This window comes from Ranitomeya variabilis, chromosome 5 (assembly GCF_051348905.1).
Source record: "Ranitomeya variabilis isolate aRanVar5 chromosome 5, aRanVar5.hap1, whole genome shotgun sequence".
Taxonomy (NCBI): Eukaryota; Metazoa; Chordata; class Amphibia; order Anura; family Dendrobatidae; genus Ranitomeya; species Ranitomeya variabilis.
The window spans coordinates 473,273,888-473,298,041 of record NC_135236.1 but is presented as its reverse complement, the minus strand read 5'-3'; the positions used below and the strand labels follow the sequence as shown (position 1 = coordinate 473,298,041).

At 42.8% G+C, this 24,154-nt stretch overlaps 1 protein-coding gene across 11 annotated transcripts in view; it reads right to left on the bottom strand.

The window, feature by feature from the left end:
* Positions 1-24,154, bottom strand: part of PPFIA2 (PPFI scaffold protein A2) — a 580,573-nt gene that overhangs the window by 125,588 nt on the left and 430,831 nt on the right. For 6 of the 11 annotated variants that reach the window (XM_077265481.1, XM_077265480.1, XM_077265478.1 and 3 more), the window contains 2 exons: positions 13,413-13,496; positions 2,806-2,937 (listed from right to left, as the gene is read on the bottom strand). In XM_077265481.1, coding sequence (XP_077121596.1) covers positions 2,806-2,937; positions 13,413-13,496 — 216 coding nt within the window. Of the gene's footprint in view, positions 1-2,805; positions 2,938-13,412; positions 13,497-13,927; positions 14,015-24,154 lie in introns of all 11 variants that reach the window. The other 5 variants (XM_077265479.1, XM_077265476.1, XM_077265475.1 and 2 more) reach the window with 1 other exon arrangement.

Below are 24,154 nucleotides of genomic sequence, written 5' to 3'. Positions count from 1 at the left end.
CAAAAATTTAATTTACCTTGAGTCTGCCAGGCGCCTGAATCCTAGACAGGCGCGCTGGTCGTTGTTTTTCTCTCGGTTTAATTTTGTGGTGTCTTACCTACCGGGTTCTAAGAATGTTAAGGCGGATGCCCTTTCTAGGAGTTTTGACCCTGACTCCCCTGGTAATTCTGAGCCCACAGGTATCCTTAAAGATGGAGTGATATTGTCTGCCGTTTCTCCAGACCTGCGGCGGGCCTTGCAGGAGTTTCAGGCGGATAGACCTGATCGTTGCCCACCTGGTAGACTGTTTGTTCCTGATGATTGGACCAGTAGAGTCATCTCTGAGGTTCATTCTTCTGCGTTGGCAGGTCATCCTGGAATCTTTGGTACCAGGGATTTGGTGGCAAGGTCCTTCTGGTGGCCTTCCCTGTCACGAGATGTGCGAGGCTTTGTGCAGTCTTGTGACGTTTGTGCTCGGGCCAAGCCTTGTTGTTCTCGGGCTAGTGGATTGTTGTTACCCTTGCCTATCCCGAAGAGGCCTTGGACGCACATCTCGATGGATTTTATTTCGGATCTGCCTGTTTCTCATAAGATGTCTGTCATCTGGGTGGTGTGTGACCGTTTCTCTAAGATGGTCCATCTGGTTCCCTTGCCTAAGTTGCCTTCTTCTTCCGAGTTGGTTCCTCTGTTTTTTCAAAATGTTGTTCGTTTGCATGGTATTCCGGAGAATATCGTTTCTGACAGAGGGACCCAATTCGTGTCTAGATTTTGGCGGGCATTCTGTGCTAGGATGGGCATAGATTTGTCTTTTTCGTCTGCTTTCCATCCTCAGACTAATGGCCAGACCGAGCGGACTAATCAGACCTTGGAGACATATTTGAGGTGTTTTGTGTCTGCGGATCAGGATGATTGGGTTGCTTTTTTGCCTTTGGCGGAGTTCGCCCTCAATAATCGGGCCAGCTCTGCCACCTTGGTGTCCCCGTTTTTCTGTAATTCGGGGTTTCATCCTCGATTTTCCTCCGGTCAAGTGGAATCTTCGGATTGTCCTGGAGTGGATGCTGTGGTGGAGAGGTTGCATCAGATTTGGGGGCAGGTGGTGGACAATTTGAAGTTGTCCCAGGAGAAGACTCAGCTTTTTGCCAACCGCCGTCGTCGTGTTGGTCCTCGGCTTTGTGTTGGGGACTTGGTGTGGTTGTCTTCTCGTTTTGTCCCTATGAGGGTTTCTTCTCCTAAGTTTAAGCCTCGGTTCATCGGCCCGTACAAGATATTGGAGATTCTTAACCCTGTGTCCTTCCGTTTGGACCTCCCTGCATCCTTTTCGATTCATAATGTTTTTCATCGGTCATTGTTGCGCAGGTATGAGGTACCGGCTGTGCCTTCCGTTGAGCCTCCTGCTCCGGTGTTGGTTGAGGGTGAGTTGGAGTACGTTGTGGAAAAGATCTTGGACTCTCGTGTTTCCAGACGGAAACTCCAGTATCTGGTCAAATGGAAGGGATACGGTCAGGAGGATAATTCTTGGGTCACTGCCTCTGATGTTCATGCCTCCGATCTTGTCCGTGCCTTTCATAGGGCTCATCCTGATCGCCCTGGTGGTTCTGGTGAGGGTTCGGTGCCCCCTCCTTGAGGGGGGGGTACTGTTGTGAAATTGGATTCTGGGCTCCCCCGGTGGCCACTTGTGGAATTGTACTTGTGTGCATCATCCCCTCTGTTCACCTGCTCCTATCAGGATGTGGGAGTCGCTATATAACCTTGCTCCTCTGTCAGTTTCATGCCGGTCAACAATGTAATCAGAAGCCTTTCTGTGCATGTTCCTGCTACTAGACAACTCCCAGCTAAGTTGGACTTTTGTCCTTGTGTGTTTTTGCATTTTGTTCCTGTTCACAGCTGCTGTTTCGTTACTGTGTCTGGAAAGCTCTAGTGAGCGGAAATTGCCACTCTGGTGTTATGAGTTAATGCTAGAGTCTTAAAGTAATTTCTGGATGGTGTTTTGATAGGGTTTTCTGCTGACCATGAAAGTGCCCTTTCTGTCTTCTTGCTATCTAGTAAGCGGACCTCGATTTTTGCTAAACCTATTTTCATACTACGTTTGTCATTTCATCTAAAATCACCGCCAATATATGTGGGGGCCTCTGTCTGCCTTTTGGGAAAATTTCTCTAGAGGTGAGCCAGGACTGTCTTTTCCTCTGCTAGGATTAGGTAGTTCTCCGGCTGGCGCTGGGCATCTAGGGATAAAAAAACGTAGGCATGCTACCCGGCCACTTCTAGTTGTGCGGCAGGTTTAGTTCATGGTCAGTATAGTTTCCATCTTCCAAGAGCTAGTTCTCATATATGCTGGGCTATGTTCTCTCGCCATTGAGAATCACGACACATCCCCTTCTGGTTTTCACACTGCGGCTCTGGCGCAGGCGTACTTTGTCTGCCCTGTTGAGGGCAGAGCAAAGTACTGCAGTGTGCAGGTACTGGGAAAGTTCAGAGAGGCCCAGCGCCTGCGCACTGCAGTACTTTGCTCTCCCCTCAACAGGACAGAAAAAGTACACCTGCGCCGAAGCAGCAGCGTGAATACAAGAAGAGGACATCATCGTAAGAAGATGGGAGGCCCCGGACCGGACCGCGACGCCCATTGGATCGGACCGCCCCCCCAGGTGAGTATAATCTAACCTCTTTTTCTCATCTTTTAGGTTACATCGGGGGCTTATCTACAGCATTACAGAATGCTGTAGATAAGCCCCTGATGCCGGTGGGCTTAGCTCACCTTCGATTTTGGGGGTAACAGGTTCCCTTTAAATACCCATGTAGTATATTCAATTATTGTAACATTGCTCCCACCTTGTCTTCAAGCGCAGCCATTCGTTCCTTCAAGTGCAACTGCAACCGTTCATTGGATTCTGTTAGAAGCCTATCCACTGTATCAGAAAGTCTTTTGTTGTGTTCTTCATTCATTTTTTCTCTTTGGCGAGCCTATGTAATACAAACAAAAAGAAAGCAACTTGTAATATCTTGTACCAATTTTTTGTATCCTGGCAAAACTTGAATGGGGTTGTTTGGATTAGAAAGATAAACCTGCCTTTACCCCCGTAAACACTGCCACTCCTGTCTAAGGGCTGTGTCTACTACTGTGCAGCTCAGAAGTGTGAAAGGGGTTAGGCTGCAATACCAGACACAGCCTTTGGACAATAGCGGCACTGTTTCTGTATAGTAAAAAAAAGACTCATTTTTCCTAACCATGGACAATTATTTTAAATAGGACCTTTTCCAGAGTCAAAAGTGGCCAGTTTTTGCTCCTATTTTATTCTCGTTGCTCCTCTCAGTATTCCAGGTTTTTTTAAATCTGCCATATGGTTCCAGAGATATGGATCTTTTTATTAAGTGTAAATTTTTATTGTCATTGCCATAGAGTCATTACACAAGATTCTCTTGGGCGGGTCTTTAGGCTCTTCTTCATTATTAACTTGTGCGGAACACCCCCTTGGTAAAGACCATAAAATTTAGCACTAAATAAAAAGTACCATACCATGTAGCGGATTTAAAAAAAAAAGGAATACTCAGAGCAGCAACGAGAATAATTTAAGAGTAAACTCTGGCCACTTTTGACCTGGAGATCTCATCAATCACTTGTTATTCCTTGCATAGATATATTATTATTATTATTTATTATTATAGCGCCATTTATTCCATGGCGCTTTACATGTGAGGAGGGGTATACATCATAAAAACAAGTACAATAATCTTAAGCAATACAAGTCACGACTGGTACAGTAGGAGAGAGGACCCTGCCCGCGAGGGCTCACAATCTACAAGGGATGGGTGAGAATACAGTAGGCGAGGGTAAAGCTGGTCGTGCAGAGGTTTGGTCAATCAGTGGTTGCATATATGCTATTTTTACTATTAACATATAAAGATTCTTAGTGTTCCATATCCTTTAGGAAATGCAGTATTACATTGTGTCTATTGTTGTCACTGGGTGACTTTTGTTATCAAAAGTTGTAGTTTTTCAACAATGGCAGAGCTGATATTTAATGGTGACAAGGATAATACATTGACAAGCTGAGTGGTCCAGAATAAGAGCTGTTCTACTCAGTGACTAAAAAATACTATTGATAAAATAAAATCATATCAGTTTCATACACTCAGATATAAACTTTCTGAAAAGTGAGCCCCAAACTCTGTAAAATAGCTAAAATAACAAAATCGGCATATGCTCACCCTACTTGGATCCAGTGTCAACTCTCCGCTGTTGCTCCAGTGTCAGTCTATTGGCTGCAGCAGTAATGTCATATCAACATCGTACATCACTCTAACCACTCACTGAGCTCAGTGACACACTCAATGAGCTCAGCGGCACAGGCTTTCATCCTCATCAGAGCTGCTGAGCTCTTTGACTAGCAAGAGCAGTAATGCGTGCTGTTGAAGTGATGCCACTGCTGCAGCCAAAACATTGAGACCAGAGCAATGGGGGGAGTTGGCACTGGACCCATGTAGCGTGTCTTGGTATCTGACACCCAGGTATCTCTATTGATGACCTATCCTGATAGGGATTACATACTACTGTCTTTAGGTGATGATAAATAGTTAACTGGAGACATAGTGAGAACAATATAAGAAAAACTTCTGCACATACATTTACATACAAACATAGTGAGAACAATATAAGAGAAACTTCTGCACATACATTTACATACAAACATAGTGAGAACAATATTAGAGATGCTACTGCACATACATTTACATACAAAGATAGTGAGAACAATATTAGAGATGCTACTGCACATACATTTACATACTGACATAGTGAGAACAATATTAGAGATGCTACTTCACATACATTTACATACAAACATAGTGAGAACAATATAAGAGAAACTTCTGCACATACATTTACATACAGACATAGTGAGAACAATATTAGAGAAACTTCTGCACATACATTTACATACAGACATAGTGAGAACAGTATTAGAGATGCTACTGCACATACATTTACATACAAACATAGTGAGAACAATATTAGAGATGCTACTGTACATACATTTACATACAAACATAGTGAGAACAATATAAGAGAAACTTCTGCACATACAGTTACATACAGACATAGTGAGAACAATATTAGAGATGCTACTGCACATACATTTACATACAGACATAGTGAGAACAATATAAGAGAAACTTCTGCACATACATTTACATACAGACATAGTGAGAACAATATTAGAGATGCTACTGCACATACATTTACATACAGACATAGTGAGAACAGTATTAGAGATGCTACTGCACATACATTTACATACAAACATAGTGAGAACAATATTAGAGATGCTACTGCACATACATTTACATACAAACATAGTGAGAACAATATAAGAGAAACTTCTGCACATACAGTTACATACAGACATAGTGAGAACAATATAAGAGAAACTTCTGCACATACATTTACATACGGACATAGTGAGAACAATATTAGAGATGCTACTGCACATACATTTACATACAGACATAGTGAGAACAATATTAGAGATGCTACTGCACATACATTTACATACAGACATAGTGAGAACAATATAAGAGAAACTTCTGCACATACAGTTACATACAGACATAGTGAGAACAATATTAGAGATGCTACTGCACATACATTTACATACAGACATAGTGAGAACAGTATTAAAGATGCTACTGCACATACATTTACATACAAACATAGTGAGAACAATATAAGAGAAACTTCTTCACATACATTTACATACTGACATAGTGAGAACAATATAAGAGAAACTTCTGCACATACAGTTACATACAGACATAGTGAGAACAATATAAGAGAAACTTCTGCACATACAGTTACATACAGACATAGTGAGAACAATATTAGAGATGCTACTGCACATACATTTACATACAGACATAGTGAGAACAATATAAGAGAAACTTCTGCACATACATTTACATACAGACATAGTGAGAACAATATTAGAGATGCTACTGCACATACATTTACATACAGACATAGTGAGAACAGTATTAGAGATGCTACTGCACATACATTTACATACAAACATAGTGAGAACAATATTAGAGATGCTACTGCACATACATTTACATACAAACATAGTGAGAACAATATAAGAGAAACTTCTGCACATACAGTTACATACAGACATAGTGAGAACAATATAAGAGAAACTTCTGCACATATGGAGCGCCCCCACACCGCCGCAGGGCCGAGGGGTACCCAGAGCCGGGCCTCGGGGATCTCAGTCCTGGGGTTGTCACGGTGGCTAGACCCGGTCCGTGGCCCTGTCTGTCAGTGGGGGACGTCCGTTGCAAATAGGTGCTGTTAACGGTGGTATAGCGGTGCAGTTGTGGGGTGCAGGTCGCGGTAAATAACGAGGACACCAGGTTGCAGTCTCTTTACCTCTTTACTGGAGATCTCTCGGTCCTCAGTCCAGAATCCGGTCCACCAGGCTGCGCAAGTCCGGCCGGTCCAATGGCACTTCCAGAGTTCTCCTCACAAGTGGAAATCAGTGCCTTCCTTCTTAGCGCTTTGTGTTGTAGTCCTTCCCTGCTGTGCTTACGGAAAGTACCCCACAACTGTTGTGTCTGTTTCTTAAGTTCCCTCACAACTCGATTAACTGATCTTCTGCTAATCTTCCGTCCCTTCCTGATGTTACAGTAAGAACGGCACCCGTTTGTCAGGTAGGCCTGGAGTTCTTCCGGGACCCTAGAGACGCCCCTCTCCCACAATTGCCCCCCAAGACTTCATAGGTGATATGTGGTAGACAGCCCGCCTGAGACTGACTGTCCTGCCGCTGTTTGGAGTATGGCTTAAAGCTGTATCTTATTCCACTCCCTCGGCGTTCCGGCCACCGGTAATGCGCCTCAGCAAGGTGCTGCCTCTTTCAACAAAACCCCTGCTGGTATTCTCCTTCTGCTTGATTTCGTTTCTCACTCAGCACAATCTATCTCGCTTCTAATCCTTTCTTAGGGCACCGCCGCTATTCTGAGCAGGCACGGTCCCGTTACGTTCTTTCAATGCCAAGCCTCTGCCAGGATCCCACCCCTGGCAGAGACCCTACTGTCTCTTCCTCCACAACACCCTCTCTCACTAGGTGTTGCTTCGTTCGTTCGATCCAGTCAGCTTTCTCTACTAACTTCCTGCCTGACCCCCAGTTTACCCACTATGGTGGGGAGTGGCCTAATGAATAGCACCCTTAGCTCCCCCCGGAGGCCCAGCTGTGAAACATATTGGTGTCTGTGATACCTGATTGGAGGAACTCCTTCAGTGCCATCGAACGCACCATGGCTCCCCTTAGTGGCGGAGCCACAGTACTGCAACGACCAGGACTCTGGGGCGCTGCACTCCCCCCTGGTTAAACACAGTACTCCGGGACTGGGAAGAAAACAACAATACAGGTTAGCAAAAAGACATACAAATTTGTTGAGTGCAAAACAATAAGCATACTTGAACAGGCTTCCCTTTATGGGAGGTGAGGACACTTGAACGTTACAAAACATAATCAAATATCATAGCAACAGGCTACAATTAACTCTCATTACCCAACCGGGTATTCTACTAAGTGCAAATGCTGGAACAATAAATTAACATTGCCTTTAAGAAACATACACTCTTAGTTTATCAAAGGCCTTCCTATAATCACATTACAGGGCAAGGTAACTTCACATTCTCCTACTTTGAACCTGCAGGACCGCCTGTCCCTATGGCACCAGACCTACTGCCTCTCCTTTCTTTTACAGGACCGCCCCGTTCAGCCAGGGCCTACTGCCTTTCTCTACTATACATAGTATAGACATAACATTCCTTTCAGTTTGAGAGCATGGAGCACACTCTGCTTGGCTCCTATAAGGACTCACTCACTAACCCCTACGGGTCTACTTTCTGTCCTTAGTAACGAACTAACTTTCTATGGGGACGCAGGGTTTACCTTCTATCCTCACCTTCATTATTACTTCTTTACTTTTAGTTAAACGGAACTCTACATCTACCCCTACGGGCTTTCTACATCTTTCTCTTCAAAGAACATTATCTAGGTTTCACATTTTAAACAAATTAAACACACATAACTTTTCCATGAAAAACAGTTACATTTCCTTCAAAGCATTATCTTGACATTACTGTTCTAAAACAGTATCACTTTCAAGTTCAATTCTAACCTCCCCTTTAAGAGGAGATCAAGTCTTTCTGAGGTAGCTCTTCTTCTCAGCCTACCAGTCCATGCAAAGGCTCCGGAATTGTATCTTCGCAAAATGTCTTTAAACAAAACCAGTAGGAAGCACCTTTAAGAAGGTGCAAACTATTTACAAGAAAGTTCAAATCATGCACAGTCCATGATTTCGCAGTTTGTGTAACTTTGTGCAAAACTTCAAGAAAACAACAATAGTGACCCCGGGTCAACAAAGGGGTCACCTTTCTTAAAGTTTACCCTGGACGGGTTTAGCAGCAACTTAAGGAACAAACAGTAACTATTTACATTTTCAGGTTTCCGAGGTTTACTCTTGTTCAGGTGGCCTTGGCCCCTGGCTCCCGGCTAATGTCGCGCCAGTGTCACTGGTGGGTCTTCCCGGTGCAGTCAGACCGCTTGATGCCTGAACCTGAAGACGGATCCTAGCTGCCAGCTCAGTTGCTGCAATGACATGTGCAGTGGCAATGTTGGTAAGCTCTGCTACATTTGGTTCAATCACAGCTGAAGTAGTAGATGACACTCTCTCAGGTCCACGTCGGCGAACGTTACGGGCACACCCTTCCTGGGCACTCCGATGGCGGGTATCTCCTGACCGTACAGGCTTCAGACCCTGGTTCACGGCTGATGCGGCGGGGGTTTGTCCCATCTCTTTCCAGTCTTTCCATTGGGAAATCAGGCACTGCTTATATTGCTCCCAAGTGAGCACGGCAATGGCGTGACCTCTTCTCCAAACCCCATTCGGCTCAATCCGGGGGGCCTCCCACCGGAGAATCACTCCCTCCGAGCTCACATCTAGGAACTCTCCCATTGCGGTCGGTGGCGGGGATACCAGACCCTTCATTACTTCGAGGGATGATGCCACCATTCCCGCCATCAAGAGGCAGCTACTGTTGTGAGGGGGGTCGGTCGCGGGAGCGGGATCGAGCGGGGAGGCAGGGGTATCTTCCGTACCTACACCTGATGTGGTTCCACCGATGTCGATCTGATCCATTGACGAGAACGCTGGAGTCGGCCGCAGCCCGGACCGCAGCTCCTCCGATGCGGTCCTCGAACGCTGTTCCGCTCGCTGTGGTTCCTCCTCCGCTGACTCCGAGGCCAGGATTGGGGAACTCGGCCCCGCTATCTGTTCCAAGGGCTTCGGATCCGCCGGCTGTAGAGGACACGGGTCCACTTCCAGTGAACGAGGGTAAGCCGGGACTGTTCCTTCCTCGCTCAGGCACTTGCTGTTCATCATCGCTGCCTGATAGTCGGTGGCAGTGCATGCACCTGACTCCGCCATTTCTCCGAGGTCGGGCTTCTCCATCTCCTGCTTCCCGCCGTCGCAAATCAGGAGGTTGTCTTCTGCTTTGGGGCAGGTCATCTCCTTGCAGCCCGAAGCGCAGAGGGCGGTATCCATTTCTCGCGCCATTCTGGTAGTCTCCTCCCATAGCACGCCCTCCTTCTTCTCCAAAGTAGCAATGGCGGCGGCTTTTGGCGGGAACTTCTATTGGTCAGTGGTAGCACACAGTCTCTCAATAAAGCTACAGTTCATGCACAACAAATCACAGTCTCTAGGCACACATGACCTGATTCTTCAGGCTTAAGTAGATCCTGTTCGTGACGCCAAGATTTTGGAGCGCCCCCACACCGCCGCAGGGCCGAGGGGTACCCGGAGCCGGGCCTCTGGGATCTCAGTCCTGGGGTTGTCACGGTGGCTAGACCCGGTCCGTGGCCCTGTCTGTCAGTGGGGGACGTCCGTTGCAAATAGGTGCTGTTAACGGTGGTATAGCGGTGCAGTTGTGGGGTGCAGGTCGCGGTAAATAACGAGGACACCAGGTTGCAGTCTCTTTACCTCTTTACTGGAGATCTCTCGGTCCTCAGTCCAGAATCCGGTCCACCAGGCTGCGCAAGTCCGGCCGGTCCAATGGCACTTCCAGAGTTCTCCTCACAAGTGGAAATCAGTGCCTTCCTTCTTAGCGCTTTGTGTTGTAGTCCTTCCCTGCTGTGCTTACGGAAAGTACCCCACAACTGTTGTGTCTGTTTCTTAAGTTCCCTCACAACTCGATTAACTGATCTTCTGCTAATCTTCCGTCCCTTCCTGATGTTACAGTAAGAACGGCACCCGTTTGTCAGGTAGGCCTGGAGTTCTTCCGGGACCCTAGAGACGCCCCTCTCCCGCAATTGCCCCCCAAGACTTCATAGGTGATATGTGGTAGACAGCCCGCCTGAGACTGACTGTCCTGCCGCTGTTTGGAGTATGGCTTAAAGCTGTATCTTATTCCACTCCCTCGGCGTTCCGGCCACCGGTAATGCGCCTCAGCAAGGTGCTGCCTCTTTCAACAAAACCCCTGCTGGTATTCTCCTTCTGCTTGATTTCGTTTCTCACTCAGCACAATCTATCTCGCTTCTAATCCTTTCTTAGGGCACCGCCGCTATTCTGAGCAGGCACGGTCCCGTTACGTTCTTTCAATGCCAAGCCTCTGCCAGGATCCCACCCCTGGCAGAGACCCTACTGTCTCTTCCTCCACAACACCCTCTCTCACTAGGTGTTGCTTCGTTCGATCCAGTCAGCTTTCTCTACTAACTTCCTGCCTGACCCCCAGTTTACCCACTATGGTGGGGAGTGGCCTAATGAATAGCACCCTTAGCTCCCCCCGGAGGCCCAGCTGTGAAACATATTGGTGTCTGTGATACCTGATTGGAGGAACTCCTTCAGTGCCATCGAACGCACCATGGCTCCCCTTAGTGGCGGAGCCACAGTACTGCAACGACCAGGACTCTGGGGCGCTGCACATACATTTACATACGGACATAGTGAGAACAATATTAGAGATGCTACTGCACATACATTTACATACAGACATAGTGAGAACAATATTAGAGATGCTACTGCACATACATTTACATACAGACATAGTGAGAACAATATAAGAGAAACTTCTGCACATACAGTTACATACAGACATAGTGAGAACAATATTAGAGATGCTACTGCACATACATTTACATACAGACATAGTGAGAACAGTATTAAAGATGCTACTGCACATACATTTACATACAAACATAGTGAGAACAATATAAGAGAAACTTCTGCACATACATTTACATACTGACATAGTGAGAACAATATAAGAGAAACTTCTGCACATACAGTTACATACAGACATAGTGAGAACAATATAAGAGAAACTTCTGCACATACAGTTACATACAGACATAGTGAGAACAATATTAGAGATGCTACTGCACATACATTTACATACAGACATAGTGAGAATATTAGAGATGCCTCTGCACATACATTTACATACAGACATAGTGAGAACAATATTAGAGATGTTACTGCACATACATTTACATACAGACATAGTGAGAACAATATTAGAGATGCTACTGCACATACATTTACATACAGACATAGTGAGAACAATATAAGAGAAACTTCTGCACATACATTTACATACAGACATAGTGAGAACAATATTAGAGATGCTACTGCACATACATTTACATACAGACATATTGAGAACAATATAAGAGATGCTACTGCACATACATTTACATACAGACATAGTGAGAACAATATAAGAGAAACTTCTGCACATACATTTACATACAGACATAGTGAGAACAATATAAGAGAAACTTCTGCACATACATTTACATACTGACATAGTGAGAACAATATTAGAGATGCTACTTCACATACATTTACATACAATAAATGAGGGTGAGATGTTGCTGCAGAAATAAATGCATGATAAATTCTGTTACTCAGTAAACCATTATTAACCTGTAATACATGGACAAGGTTACCTGGATACCAGGGGTCTCAAGATATGGGCAGGTCACATGACTGATATGTTATGTGCTATTCAGTTGATGTAATAAAGCTTTGTGAGGAAAACTTTACATCTATGTATATTACTAATGTTTATGATTTCCTACTGTAGAAAAGAATGAGAAAATATACAAAACACAGTAAGTTTATGAAAGAAATGATCCACTCTAACCATTTTTCAGCTTCCGTCACGGTCTTCTAACCTTAAAGATTCTTTTAACTAACTTTTCACACGTTTGCAAAAGGTAAAAAAAAAGAATATTGGAAAAAGATGTTAAAGCATATCTAGAAAACATATTAAGCAGCCAGCGTCTGTGATGACACCCAACAACCAAAGATCTGGAGTCCCTGTCACAATATAGAATGTGCTGTATTGTAGCGGAGTCATGCTGTAGGGACAACAAGCTGTAGGGACAACAAGCTATAGGGACAATAATGGCAACATTTTTGATGGCTTAAAGGTAATCTGTCACCTCGTTTTTGCTACCAGTATAATGTAGAGATAGTCATCCTGAGTCCAGTGATGTATAACTTACTGGGCTGGTAGCTGTAGCTGTGATAATCTCCTGCTGATAAAAATGTGATTTTATCACTACTTGTCTAGTAAACCTTCTACTAGGTAGTCCAAGCCCACTCCCACGACTGATTGACAGCTTTCTGCCTATGCACAGTGTCCACAGAAAGCTTCCAACCAGTGGCATGGGCAGGGTTATACAGCTATACATTCAGAGACCTAGTAGATCTGCAGCAGATTATAACAGTGATTATATCAAACTGACAGCACGTAGCCAAGTATGTGATACTAAAATCAGGGTCTCTGCACTTTTACTAAGCTGCTCTCAAATGGGGTAGCAAAAGCCTGGTGACAGATTCAGTTTAAATAGAAGCATTTTTTAATATAAATTTGGTGGTGATTTGGATCCACAAAATGTCGCAATGGTCACTGCTGAGCATAAAATATATTTGCATGTTCTCTAAATGGCATTTACAGTATATGGTTTTCCTTTACTGCTGAGGGACTAGTGATGAGCGAGTATACTCGTTGCTCGGGTTTTCCCGAGCACGCTCGGGTGACCTCTGAGTATTTGTGAGTGCTCGGAGATTTAGTTTTTGTCGATTCAGCTGCATGATTTACAGCTGCTAGCCAGGCTGAGTACATGTGGGAGTTGCCTGGTTGCTAGGGAATTCCCACATGTAATCAATCTGTCTAGCAGCCGCAAATCATGCAGCTGTGTCCACAGAAACTAAATCTCCGAGCACTCACAAATACTCGGAGACCACCTGAGTGTGCTCGGGAAAACCTGAGCAACGAGTATACTCGCTCATCACTATGAGGGATCAAAATTCAGAAGTAACTTATGGAGCAACATGTGAATCACTACGTCCTCATTGACAGTTATACGCACCCTCTGAAGTTCTTGGTTCTTTTCTTCAAGCTGTGTTTCCAGGTGCCTCATTCCTTCTTCGATATTCCCATGTCTTTCTTCTGCCTATGAAAAAAATAAAAGAAGCTGATCTGAAATGTGTGCACTCAGGTTAGTGACGTGTTCCTCAAAGAAGGTACAAGACAAAAGCAAGCTACTACTGACTGCAAACTTACTCTACTAAAATAAATAGTATAGAATCAGGCAGCTGGACAGCATTGCTTGAAATGTGTCAGCTAATAGAGGCCTGCTACATCCAAGCGCTAGCAAAACTCCGGGTTTATTTATGAGCAATGAAGTCAGCCAAATGTAACATGCAGTCTGTGCATGGTTTGAAAACAAACCTCATATTGGAAATCATAAGCCCCTGAAGCACTAAACTGCATGATGGTTGATTATCAATAATTAAAGCAAAACAAAAAAAACCAAGAGATTAAAAGAAAACAAAATCAGATGGATTCTAGTCAGCAATAGAAAGTAAAGTCCTGTAGGACTACCTTCCTACGTATGGAGACCATTTCTTGTAGATTAGCTTCCATTACATATTGATAATCATCAGATGAAGTAGAAGAACTTGGATCAGACTAACAAGTCAAGGAAAAGGAGAGGGACAAAGTTGATAAAACCAGAATAAAAGGCCACAAAAGGCTAAAGAAAAAACACAAAATGCTTAAAAGTAAAATATGTGACAATGTAAATTTTAGGGACAACAGACTAAAAAAAATAAACAGCAAACTGAACTAATCCAAGGCTAAAATAATGGAATGATGTGTGCTCCTGCTTATGTTGACAGCCAAGTTCATCAAGCTCTGTTCACACTAGTGTCACAGTTTTCATTTAAGGAGCCTATAATTAAAGGGAACCTGACAGCTTAACTGCCAGCTGATGTTGTCGACCTAAACCGCCACCATCTAAGCATAGCAACTAGTGATGAGCGAGTGTACTCGTTGTTCAGGTTTTCCCGAGCACGCTCGGGTGACCTCCGAGTATTTGTTAGTGTTCGGAGATTTAGTTTTCATCCCGGCAACTGAATGATTTACAGCTATTAGACAGATTGATTACATGTGGGGATTCCCTAGCAACCAGGCAACCCCCACATGTACTCACCCTGGCTAGTAGCTGTAAATCATTCAGCTGAGGCGATGAAAACTTAATCTCCAAACACTAACAAATACTCCGAGGTCACCTGAGCATGCTCGGGAAAACCAGAGCAACGAGTATATTCGCTCATCACTAATAGCAACCTTTCACTGAATTCTAAGAAGCCCCTTCATGTGGTTTAGCAATTGCTGAATTTATCTAAAATTAACTTTGAAGCTACACTTGTGCTAAACAAATTAGCGGTTGACTTGTTGGGGAGGTGTGGGAGGTGTTGATCACCTGGACTAATTCTCCAACTAATCATGTAAGAACGCCCTGGAGGCTTGAGCCACATGATTTGTAAGAACAACGTTTACTGTTTTCGAATGTTGCACATGGGTATGAAGTTCTTCCTCCCTGGGTTTGCGCAATTAAGCTGGATGTATGTCCATGGCTTCATCGTTGCCTTCCTTGTGCATGCTCAGGGAGGCAGCAGTGAGACAGAACTTGGAAAACTTCGGAGAAGCTCCACATCTACTGCCCGAAAATGCTACTGTAAATATATCTATTATTGGTGATTGTTTCGTTGGTGGCATATGAGGTGTGCAGACCGTGGCGGCCTTATGTTTTTGGTCAGTAGTAGTCTGTTTATTCCTCTTAGTCAAATAGCATGATTTTTTTGTTCTGTTTTGGCTAAAATGAGAGAAGACCTGTTCTCAAGCTATGCTTCTCTTACATAGGGCAGCATAGTCTTATGAAAGATTCACTTTAATTGGATTCTTTTGGGCTCCAGTCCTTTTAATGGCAACAGAAGAATTATCATCTAGCTAATAAAGATACCAAACAAACTGAAGGTAACTTAGAACGAATCCCAAAAATGCAAATGTAAACAGGACCTAAGAATTAATTAAATAAAAGATATTTTTATAGCAAAAAATGCACATGCTTAGCATGTATTGGCTACTTTAAAGGGAACCTGTCACCCCGTTTTTTCCGTATGAGATAAAAATACTGTTAAATAGGGCCTGAGCTGTGCATTACAACAGTGTATTTTGTGGACCCCGATTCCCCACCTATGCTGCCAAAATACGTTACCAAAGTAGCCGTTTTCGCCTGTCAATCAGGCTGGTCTGGTCAAAAGGGCGTGGTGTCTTCCCCCAGATCTTGCTTAGTTTTCCGTTGGTGGCGTAGTGGTTTGCACATGCCCAAGGTCCCGAATCCACTGCACAGGGGAGTGAAAAGAGCGCGATGTGCGTTATTTCCCTGTTGATCGGTGGGAGCGGCCATCTTCCTTTGGCCGCGCGTGGGCAGATGGAGCGCTCTGCTGCCCGCGGCTTCAGGAAAATGGCCGCGGGATGCCGCACGTGCGCAGATGGAGATCGCGGCGGCCATTTTCCTGAAGCAGAATTCGTATCTCGGCTTCAGGAAAATGGCCGCCGCGATCTCCATCTGTGCACGCGCGGCATCCCGCGGCCATTTTCCTGAAGCCGCGGGCAGCAGAGCGCTCCATCTGCCCACGAGCGGCCAAAGGAAGATGGCCCCCCCACCGATCACCAGGGAAATAGAACACATCGCGCTGTTTTCACTCCCCTGTGCAGTGGATTCGGGACCTTGGGCATGCGCAAACCACTACGCCACCAACGGAAAACTAAGCAAGATCTGGGGGAAGACACCACGCCCTTTTGACCAGACCAGCCTGATTGACAGGCGAAAATGGCTACTTTGGTAACGTATTTTGGCAGCATAGGTGGGGAATCGGGGTCCACAAAATACACTGTTGTAATGCACAGCTCAGGCCCTATTTAACAGTATTTTTATCTCATACGGAAAAAACGGGGTGACAGGCTCCCTTTAACCCCTTCCCGACATGTGACGGTATAGTACGTCACATGTCGGGACCCCCGCTTTGATGTGCGCTCCGGCGGTGAGCGCACATCAAAGCCGGGACATGTCAGCTGTTTTGAACAGCTGACATGTGCCCGCAATAGGCGCGAGCAGAATCGCGATCTGCGCGCGCCTATTAACTAGTTAAATGCCGCTGTCAAACGCAGACAGCGGCATTTAACTACCGCATCCGGCCGTGCGGCCGGATATGAGCGCATCGCCGACCCCCGTCACATGATCGGGGGTCGGCGATGCTCCTCCATTGTAACCATAGAGGTCCTTGAGACCTCTATGGTTACTGATTGCCGGTGGCTGTGAGCGCCCCCCTGTGGTCGGCGCTCACAGCACACCTGCAAATCTGCTGTGTAGCAGCGATCTTATGATCACTGCTGCATAGCAGAGCCGATCGGGCTGTGCCTGCTTCTAGCCTCCCATGGAGGCTATAGAAGCATGGCAAAAGTAAAAAAAAAAAAGTTTTTAAAAATGTGAAAAAAATAAAAAAAATATAAAAGTTTAAATCACCCCCCTTTCGCCCCAATCAAAATAAATCAATAAAAAAAAACCCCAACCTACACATATTTGGTATCGCCGCGTTCAGAATCGCCCAATCTATCAATACAAAAAAAGCATTAACCTGATCGCTAAATGGCGTAATGAGAAAAAAATTTGAAACGCCAGATTTACGTTTTTTTGGTCGCCATGACATTGCATTAAAATGCAATAACGGGCGATCAAAAGAACGTATCTACACCAAAATGCTATCATTAAAAACGCCAGCTCGGCACGCAAAAAATAAGGCCTCACCTGACCCCAGATCACGAAAAATGGAGACGCTACGAGTATCGGAAAATGGCGCAATTTTGTTTTGTTTTTTGCAAAGTTTGGAATTTTTTTTCACCACTTAGGTGAAAAATAACCTAGTCATGTTAGGTGTCTATGAACTCGTAGTGACCTGGAGAATCATAATGGCAGGTCAGTTTTAGCATTTAGTGAACCTAGCAAAATAGGCAAGCAAAAAACAAGTGTGGGATTGCACTTTTTTTGCAATTTCACTGCACTTGGAATTTTTTTCCCGTTTTCTAGTACACGACATGCTAAAACCAATGATATCGTTCAAAAGTACAACTCGTCCCGCAAAAAATAAGCCCTCACATGGCCAAATTGACGGAAAAATAAAAAAGTTATGGCTCTGGGAAGGAGGGGAGCGAAAAACGAAAACGGAAAAACGGAAAAAGCTCCGGGGGTGAAGGGGTTAAAGGGCAACCATACTTTCAGTTAACTTTTTAGAATAAGCAGTCCTGTGCGTACACGAGGAATAACACTATTTCTGGCCATTATGTGACTTGTAAGCTGCATATTATATATTACATCACACAGAGGTGGATTCCTGCACTTCTTTCTTTTTTTTAGCACACCGAGAGAAGCAGCAACAACATAGAGGAAATTACACAGCAGTACTAATCAACATAGATATGAATGCCGCTCTGGGGTGAGCTAAAATACTTGTTACAGAGATCAACACAATCTTTCTATCAGGAAAGAAAAAAGTTGAGTTCCAGCTCCTTAAAATTTTCAGTCTTTAATGATATCCAATTGATAAAATTCACATGAACATGAACAAGGTAACAAACTCCCTCCGGTGGGTGCCCTCCAGCATGAGAGGCTAAACGGCAACGCGTTTCGATCAAACGATCTTTATCAAAGCCATATCATACACTGAATGTGCTCCTCTATATGAGGGATCTCACCCAATCAGATTCTCAGAACAAATCACATGACAATTTAGTAAGGTCCTACCATAAAATCATTACTCTATATCTATACAATATACAATATAAAATAAAATAAAATATTCACTTCCCAATCAGCAATAGTGCAACATAGTCTCATTTCGTTTATTTAATCCCATTGGGAAACGAGTATTAAGGTGGAAAATCCAATACGCTTCTCGCGTAAGGAGACGCCTCCTAGCGTCTCCACCGCGAAGAGACATATTAACCTGTTCAATTCCTTGGACCTGAAAGCATGCAATACTCCGTGCATGGTGAGTAACAAAATGTTTGGATGCTGCCGATATATTTCTATTACCACTCTGCGTGTTGCATATGTCATATAGATGTTCCCGGATACGTGTTTTTAGTTTTCTAGTCGTGCATCCCACATAGGACAAATTGCACTCTCTACAATTGATTTTATACACTATATTGCTAGAATTGCAATTAATGTATTGCTTAATGTGAAATGTAATTGTTGCATCCGCATTATGGAAAATTTTAGCGACAACAGCTTGTTTGCAGGTGCCGCAATTATTTGTACCACATCTGAAGAACCCAGGATAATTTAACCATGTTTTCATAGATTTTGTTCCCTCTGCCCGAAACATACTGGAAGCTATTTTATTGCCAATAGTTGGCGCTCTTCTTGATACCACATTTATACCAGACTGTAGTATATCATACAATAGTGGATCCTCATGAAGAATGGGCAAATATCTATAAATGATATCTTTCATTTTCGTAAATTGTGGGCTATACTGGAAGCATATATACGGTTTATTTGCTCTCTCCATATCTATGTTTCTATGTGTTGTTATCATATCTTTACGATCTTTCCCTTCTACAATCCTTTTTGCCCGATTTATTGTCCATTGGGGATATTTGCGATTTTTTAATTTACTTGTGATCTGTTCAAATTCTCCCTGGAGGTCCTCCTGCCGGTTACAGTTTCGCTTGACCCTGGTGAACTCACCTACCGGAATTGATTCAATTGTGTGTCTACTGTGGCTACTACTACCATGTAAGATGGTATTACCTCTCACTGGTTTATGATATGTTCTGGTGGTAATATTTTGGTCAGTATATCCCGTAAGTTCCAGATCCAAAAAAGAAATGTTATTATTATCCCATTTGTGTGTGAACCTAATGTTATAGTCATTAGTATTGAGATAGTCCATGAAGTGTGGTATGGCAGACACATCCCCCTCCCAAATAATGAGGGTATCATCTATGTATCTGCCATACCACACCACATGATCCAAAAACGGATTGGCCGCAGAAAAAACAAATTCCATCTCCCAAAAAGCCATGACCAAATTTGCAAGGGAGGGTAGGGTGAGTATTTAGCACCCATAGCTACTCCGGCTTGTTGCAAAAAAAACTGGCCATCAAAGGAGAAAAAATTACTTGTCATCAAAAATTGTACCACCATAAGCAAATACCCAATCAGATCCTCGGAATAATTACTATATTTTACAAGATGATACTGTATCGCTCTTATAGCCAGACTATGGGGAATACAGGTATACAAGGATATGACATCGCAACATAACCAGGAATAATTGGTATGCCATATCCTATTGTCCAGACTGCGTAGAACCTCCTTGGAATCTCTAATATATCCCGGAGTACGTTTCACCAGGGGCTGAAGAAGTGAATCCACCCATTGACAAAGTTTTTCATTGCATGAGCCGATTCCGGATACTATTGGACGCATGGGGGGATATCCTCTTTTTTGTGTATTTTGGGTACCCCATATATAATGGGGAGAGTTGGATTTTCCACCATAAGATATTCTATTTGTTTTTTGGTTAATACCCCTAAGCTTTGACCCTCCATAATAATTAAATCTCTCTTTTTTATGATTTCTCGAGATGGATTTTGTGTCAATTTTTTGTATGTATTTTGGTCAGATAATAATTCTAACATTTTATTATGGTAATCTGCTGTATTTAATACCACCACAACCCCTCCTTTATCAGACATTTTAATGGTAAGATCTGTCATTTCTTTAAGTTCTTTTATTGCACTCTGAAGTCTTTTGGGTATGTTGCTCTGACTACTTCTTCCATTGATTTTCTTATCATTATAAAGTCGTCTCAATTCCTTCTCTACATTATCTTGGAAACGATCCATACATTCTGATCTAGCCTGAACTGGATAATAGTATGGATTCTTGGTGATAAAATCCTGAGAAAAATTTACCCGATCTTCATCTGACAATACTTCGGAGCTAAGATCCTGTAATGCAACCAATGCCACTTGTTCTTTAAAATCCATACACGGAAATTCATTATCTGTTCTATGTGACACAATAGTTTCCTCACGATTTTGTTCACATTCAAAATTATCCCCACATCGAAAATGTTTTTTAACAGTCAAATTACGTATGAATTTATTAGTGTCCATAATGGCTGAAAACAAATCAAAATCCTGATCCGGGACAAAATTAAGACCCAAAGATAAAACTTGGGTCTAATTAGATGAGTAATTGGACTAATGAAAATAAAACCCCAAAATCTATATTAAAACAGAGCCAGGTTTACCGCAAGCGTAAAAGCTATAAAAAGAAAGTAACCAAACCGCACGTGTATTTCACTTCTTCAGACCCGGACTCATCAGATAATCAAGGCAGTGCTTCAGACATTTCTCTCAATGAGAATAGGGCAGGTGTTTAAAAAAATGGTCACCGCCAGACAAAAAACTCAAAAAGCGGGGGGGAAGAAAGCACAGATGAAGGAGGGATGATAACACGCAACAAAAAATTGCACAAGAAATAAATGAATACACTAATGTGTTGAACTTGTCTTCCAAGCCCTTGACATCTAATCAGACCCAAGTTTTATCTTTGGGTCTTAATTTTGTCCCGGATTAGGATTTTGATTTGTTTTCAGCCATTATGGACACTAATAAATTCATACGTAATTTGACTGTTAAAAAACATTTTCCATAATGGCTGAAAACAAATCAAAATCCTGATCCGGGACAAAATTAAGAAACACCTGCCCTATTCTCATTGAGGGAAATGTCTGAAGCACTGCCTTGATTATCTGATGAGTCCGGGTCTGAAGAAGTGAAATACACGTGCGGTTTGGTTACTTTCTTTTTATAGCTTTTACGCTTGCGGTAAACCTGGCTCTGTTTTAATATAGATTTTGGGGTTTTATTTTCATTAGTCCAATTACCCATCTAATTAGACCCAAGTTTTATCTTTGGGTCTTAATTTTGTCCCGGATCAGGATTTTGATTTGTTTTCAGCCATTATGGACACTAATAAATTCATACGTAATTTGACTGTTAAAAAACATTTTCGATGTGGGGATAATTTTGAATGTGAACAAAATCGTGAGGAAACTATTGTGTCACATAGAACAGATAATGAATTTTCGTGTATGGATTTTAAAGAACAAGTGGCATTGGTTGCATTACAGGATCTTAGCTCTTAAGTATTGTCAGATGAAGATCGGTTAAATTTTTCTCAGGATTTTATCACCAAGAATCCATACTATTATCCAGTTCAGGCTAGATCAGAATGTATGGATCGTTTCCAAGATAATGTAGAGAGGGAATTGAGACGACTTTATAATGATAAGAAAATCAATGGAAGAAGTAGTCAGAGCAACATACCCAAAAGACTTCAGAGTGCAATAAAAGAACTTAAAGAAATGACAGATCTTACCATTAAAATGTCTGATAAAGGAGGGGTTGTGGTGGTATTAAATACAGCAGATTACCATAATAAAATGTTAGAATTATTATCTGACCAAAATACATACAAAAAATTGACACAAAATCCATCTCGAGAAATCATAAAAAAGAGAGATTTAATTATTATGGAGGGTCAAAGCTTAGGGGTATTAACCAAAAAACAAATAGAATATCTTATGGTGGAAAATCCAACTCTCCCCATTATATATGGGGTACCCAAAATACACAAAAAAGAGGATATCCCCCCATGCGTCCAATAGTATCCGGAATCGGCTCATGCAATGAAAAACTTTGTCAATGGGTGGATTCACTTCTTCAGCCCCTGGTGAAACGTACTCCGGGATATATTAGAGATTCCAAGGAGGTTCTACGCAGTCTGGACAATAGGATATGGCATACCAATTATTCCTGGTTATGTTGCGATGTCATATCCTTGTATACCTGTATTCCCCATAGTCTGGCTATAAGAGCGATACAGTATCATCTTGTAAAATATAGTAATTATTCCGAGGATCTGATTGGGTATTTGCTTATGGTGGTACAATTTTTGATGACAAGTAATTTTTTCTCCTTTGATGGCCAGTTTTTTTTGCAACAAGCCGGAGTAGCTATGGGTGCTAAATACTCACACTCCCTTGCAAATTTGGTCATGGCTTTTTGGGAGATGGAATTTGTTTTTTCTGCGGCCAATCCGTTTTTGGATCATGTGGTGTGGTATGGCAGATACATAGATGATACCCTCATTATTTGGGAGGGGGATGTGTCTGCCATACCACACTTCATGGACTATCTCAATACTAATGACTATAACATTAGGTTCACACACAAATGGGGTAATAATAACATTTCTTTTTTGGATCTGGAACTTACGGGATATACTGACCAAAATATTACCACCAGAACATATCATAAACCAGTGAGAGGTAATACCATCTTACATGGTAGTAGTAGCCACAGTAGACACACAATTGAATCAATTCCGGTAGGTGAGTTCACCAGGGTCAAGCGAAACTGTAACCGGCAGGAGGACCTCCAGGGAGAATTTGAACAGATCACAAGTAAATTAAAAAATCGCAAATATCCCCAATGGACAATAAATCGGGCAAAAAGGATTGTAGAAGGGAAAGATCGTAGAGATATGATAACAACACATAGAAACATAGATATGGAGAGAGCAAATAAACCGTATATATGCTTCCAGTATAGCCCACAATTTACGAAAATGAAAGATATCATTTATAGATATTTGCCCATTCTTCATGAGGATCCACTATTGTATGATATACTACAGTCTGGTATAAATGTGGTATCAAGAAGAGCGCCAACTATTGGCAATAAAATAGCTTCCAGTATGTTTCGGGCAGAGGGAACAAAATCTATGAAAACATGGTTAAATTATCCTGGGTTCTTCAGATGTGGTACAAATAATTGCGGCACCTGCAAACAAGCTGTTGTCGCTAAAATTTTCCATAATGCGGATGCAACAATTACATTTCACATTAAGCAATACATTAATTGCAATTCTAGCAATATAGTGTATAAAATCAATTGTAGAGAGTGCAATTTGTCCTATGTGGGATGCACGACTAGAAAACTAAAAACACGTATCCGGGAACATCTATATGACATAGGCAACACGCAGAGTGGTAATAGAAATATATCGGCAGCATCCAAACATTTTGTTACTCACCATGCACGGAGTATTGCATGCTTTCAGGTCCAAGGAATTGAACAGGTTAATATGTCTCCTCGCGGTGGAGACGCTAGGAGGCGTCTCCTTACGCGAGAAGCGTATTGGATTTTCCACCTTAATACTCGTTTCCCAATGGGATTAAATAAACGAAATGAGACTATGTTGCACTATTGCTGATTGGGAAGTGAATATTTTATTTTATTTTATATTGTATATTGTATAGATATAGAGTAATGATTTTATGGTAGGACCTTACTAAATTGTCATGTGATTTGTTCTGAGAATCTGATTGGGTGAGATCCCTCATATAGAGGAGCACATTCAGTGTATGATATGGCTTTGATAAAGATCGTTTGATCGAAACGCGTTGCCGTTTAGCCTCTCATGCTGGAGGGCACCCACCGGAGGGAGTTTGTTACCTTGTTCATGTTCATGTGAATTTTATCAATTGGATATCATTAAAGACTGAAAATTTTAAGGAGCTGGAACTCAACTTTTTTCTTTCCTGATGATCTACTCGTCTTCCTGCAACGGAGTTCCGTGCACCTGTGGTGGTTACTGGTGAGCTGGCTACTGTTTTCCTT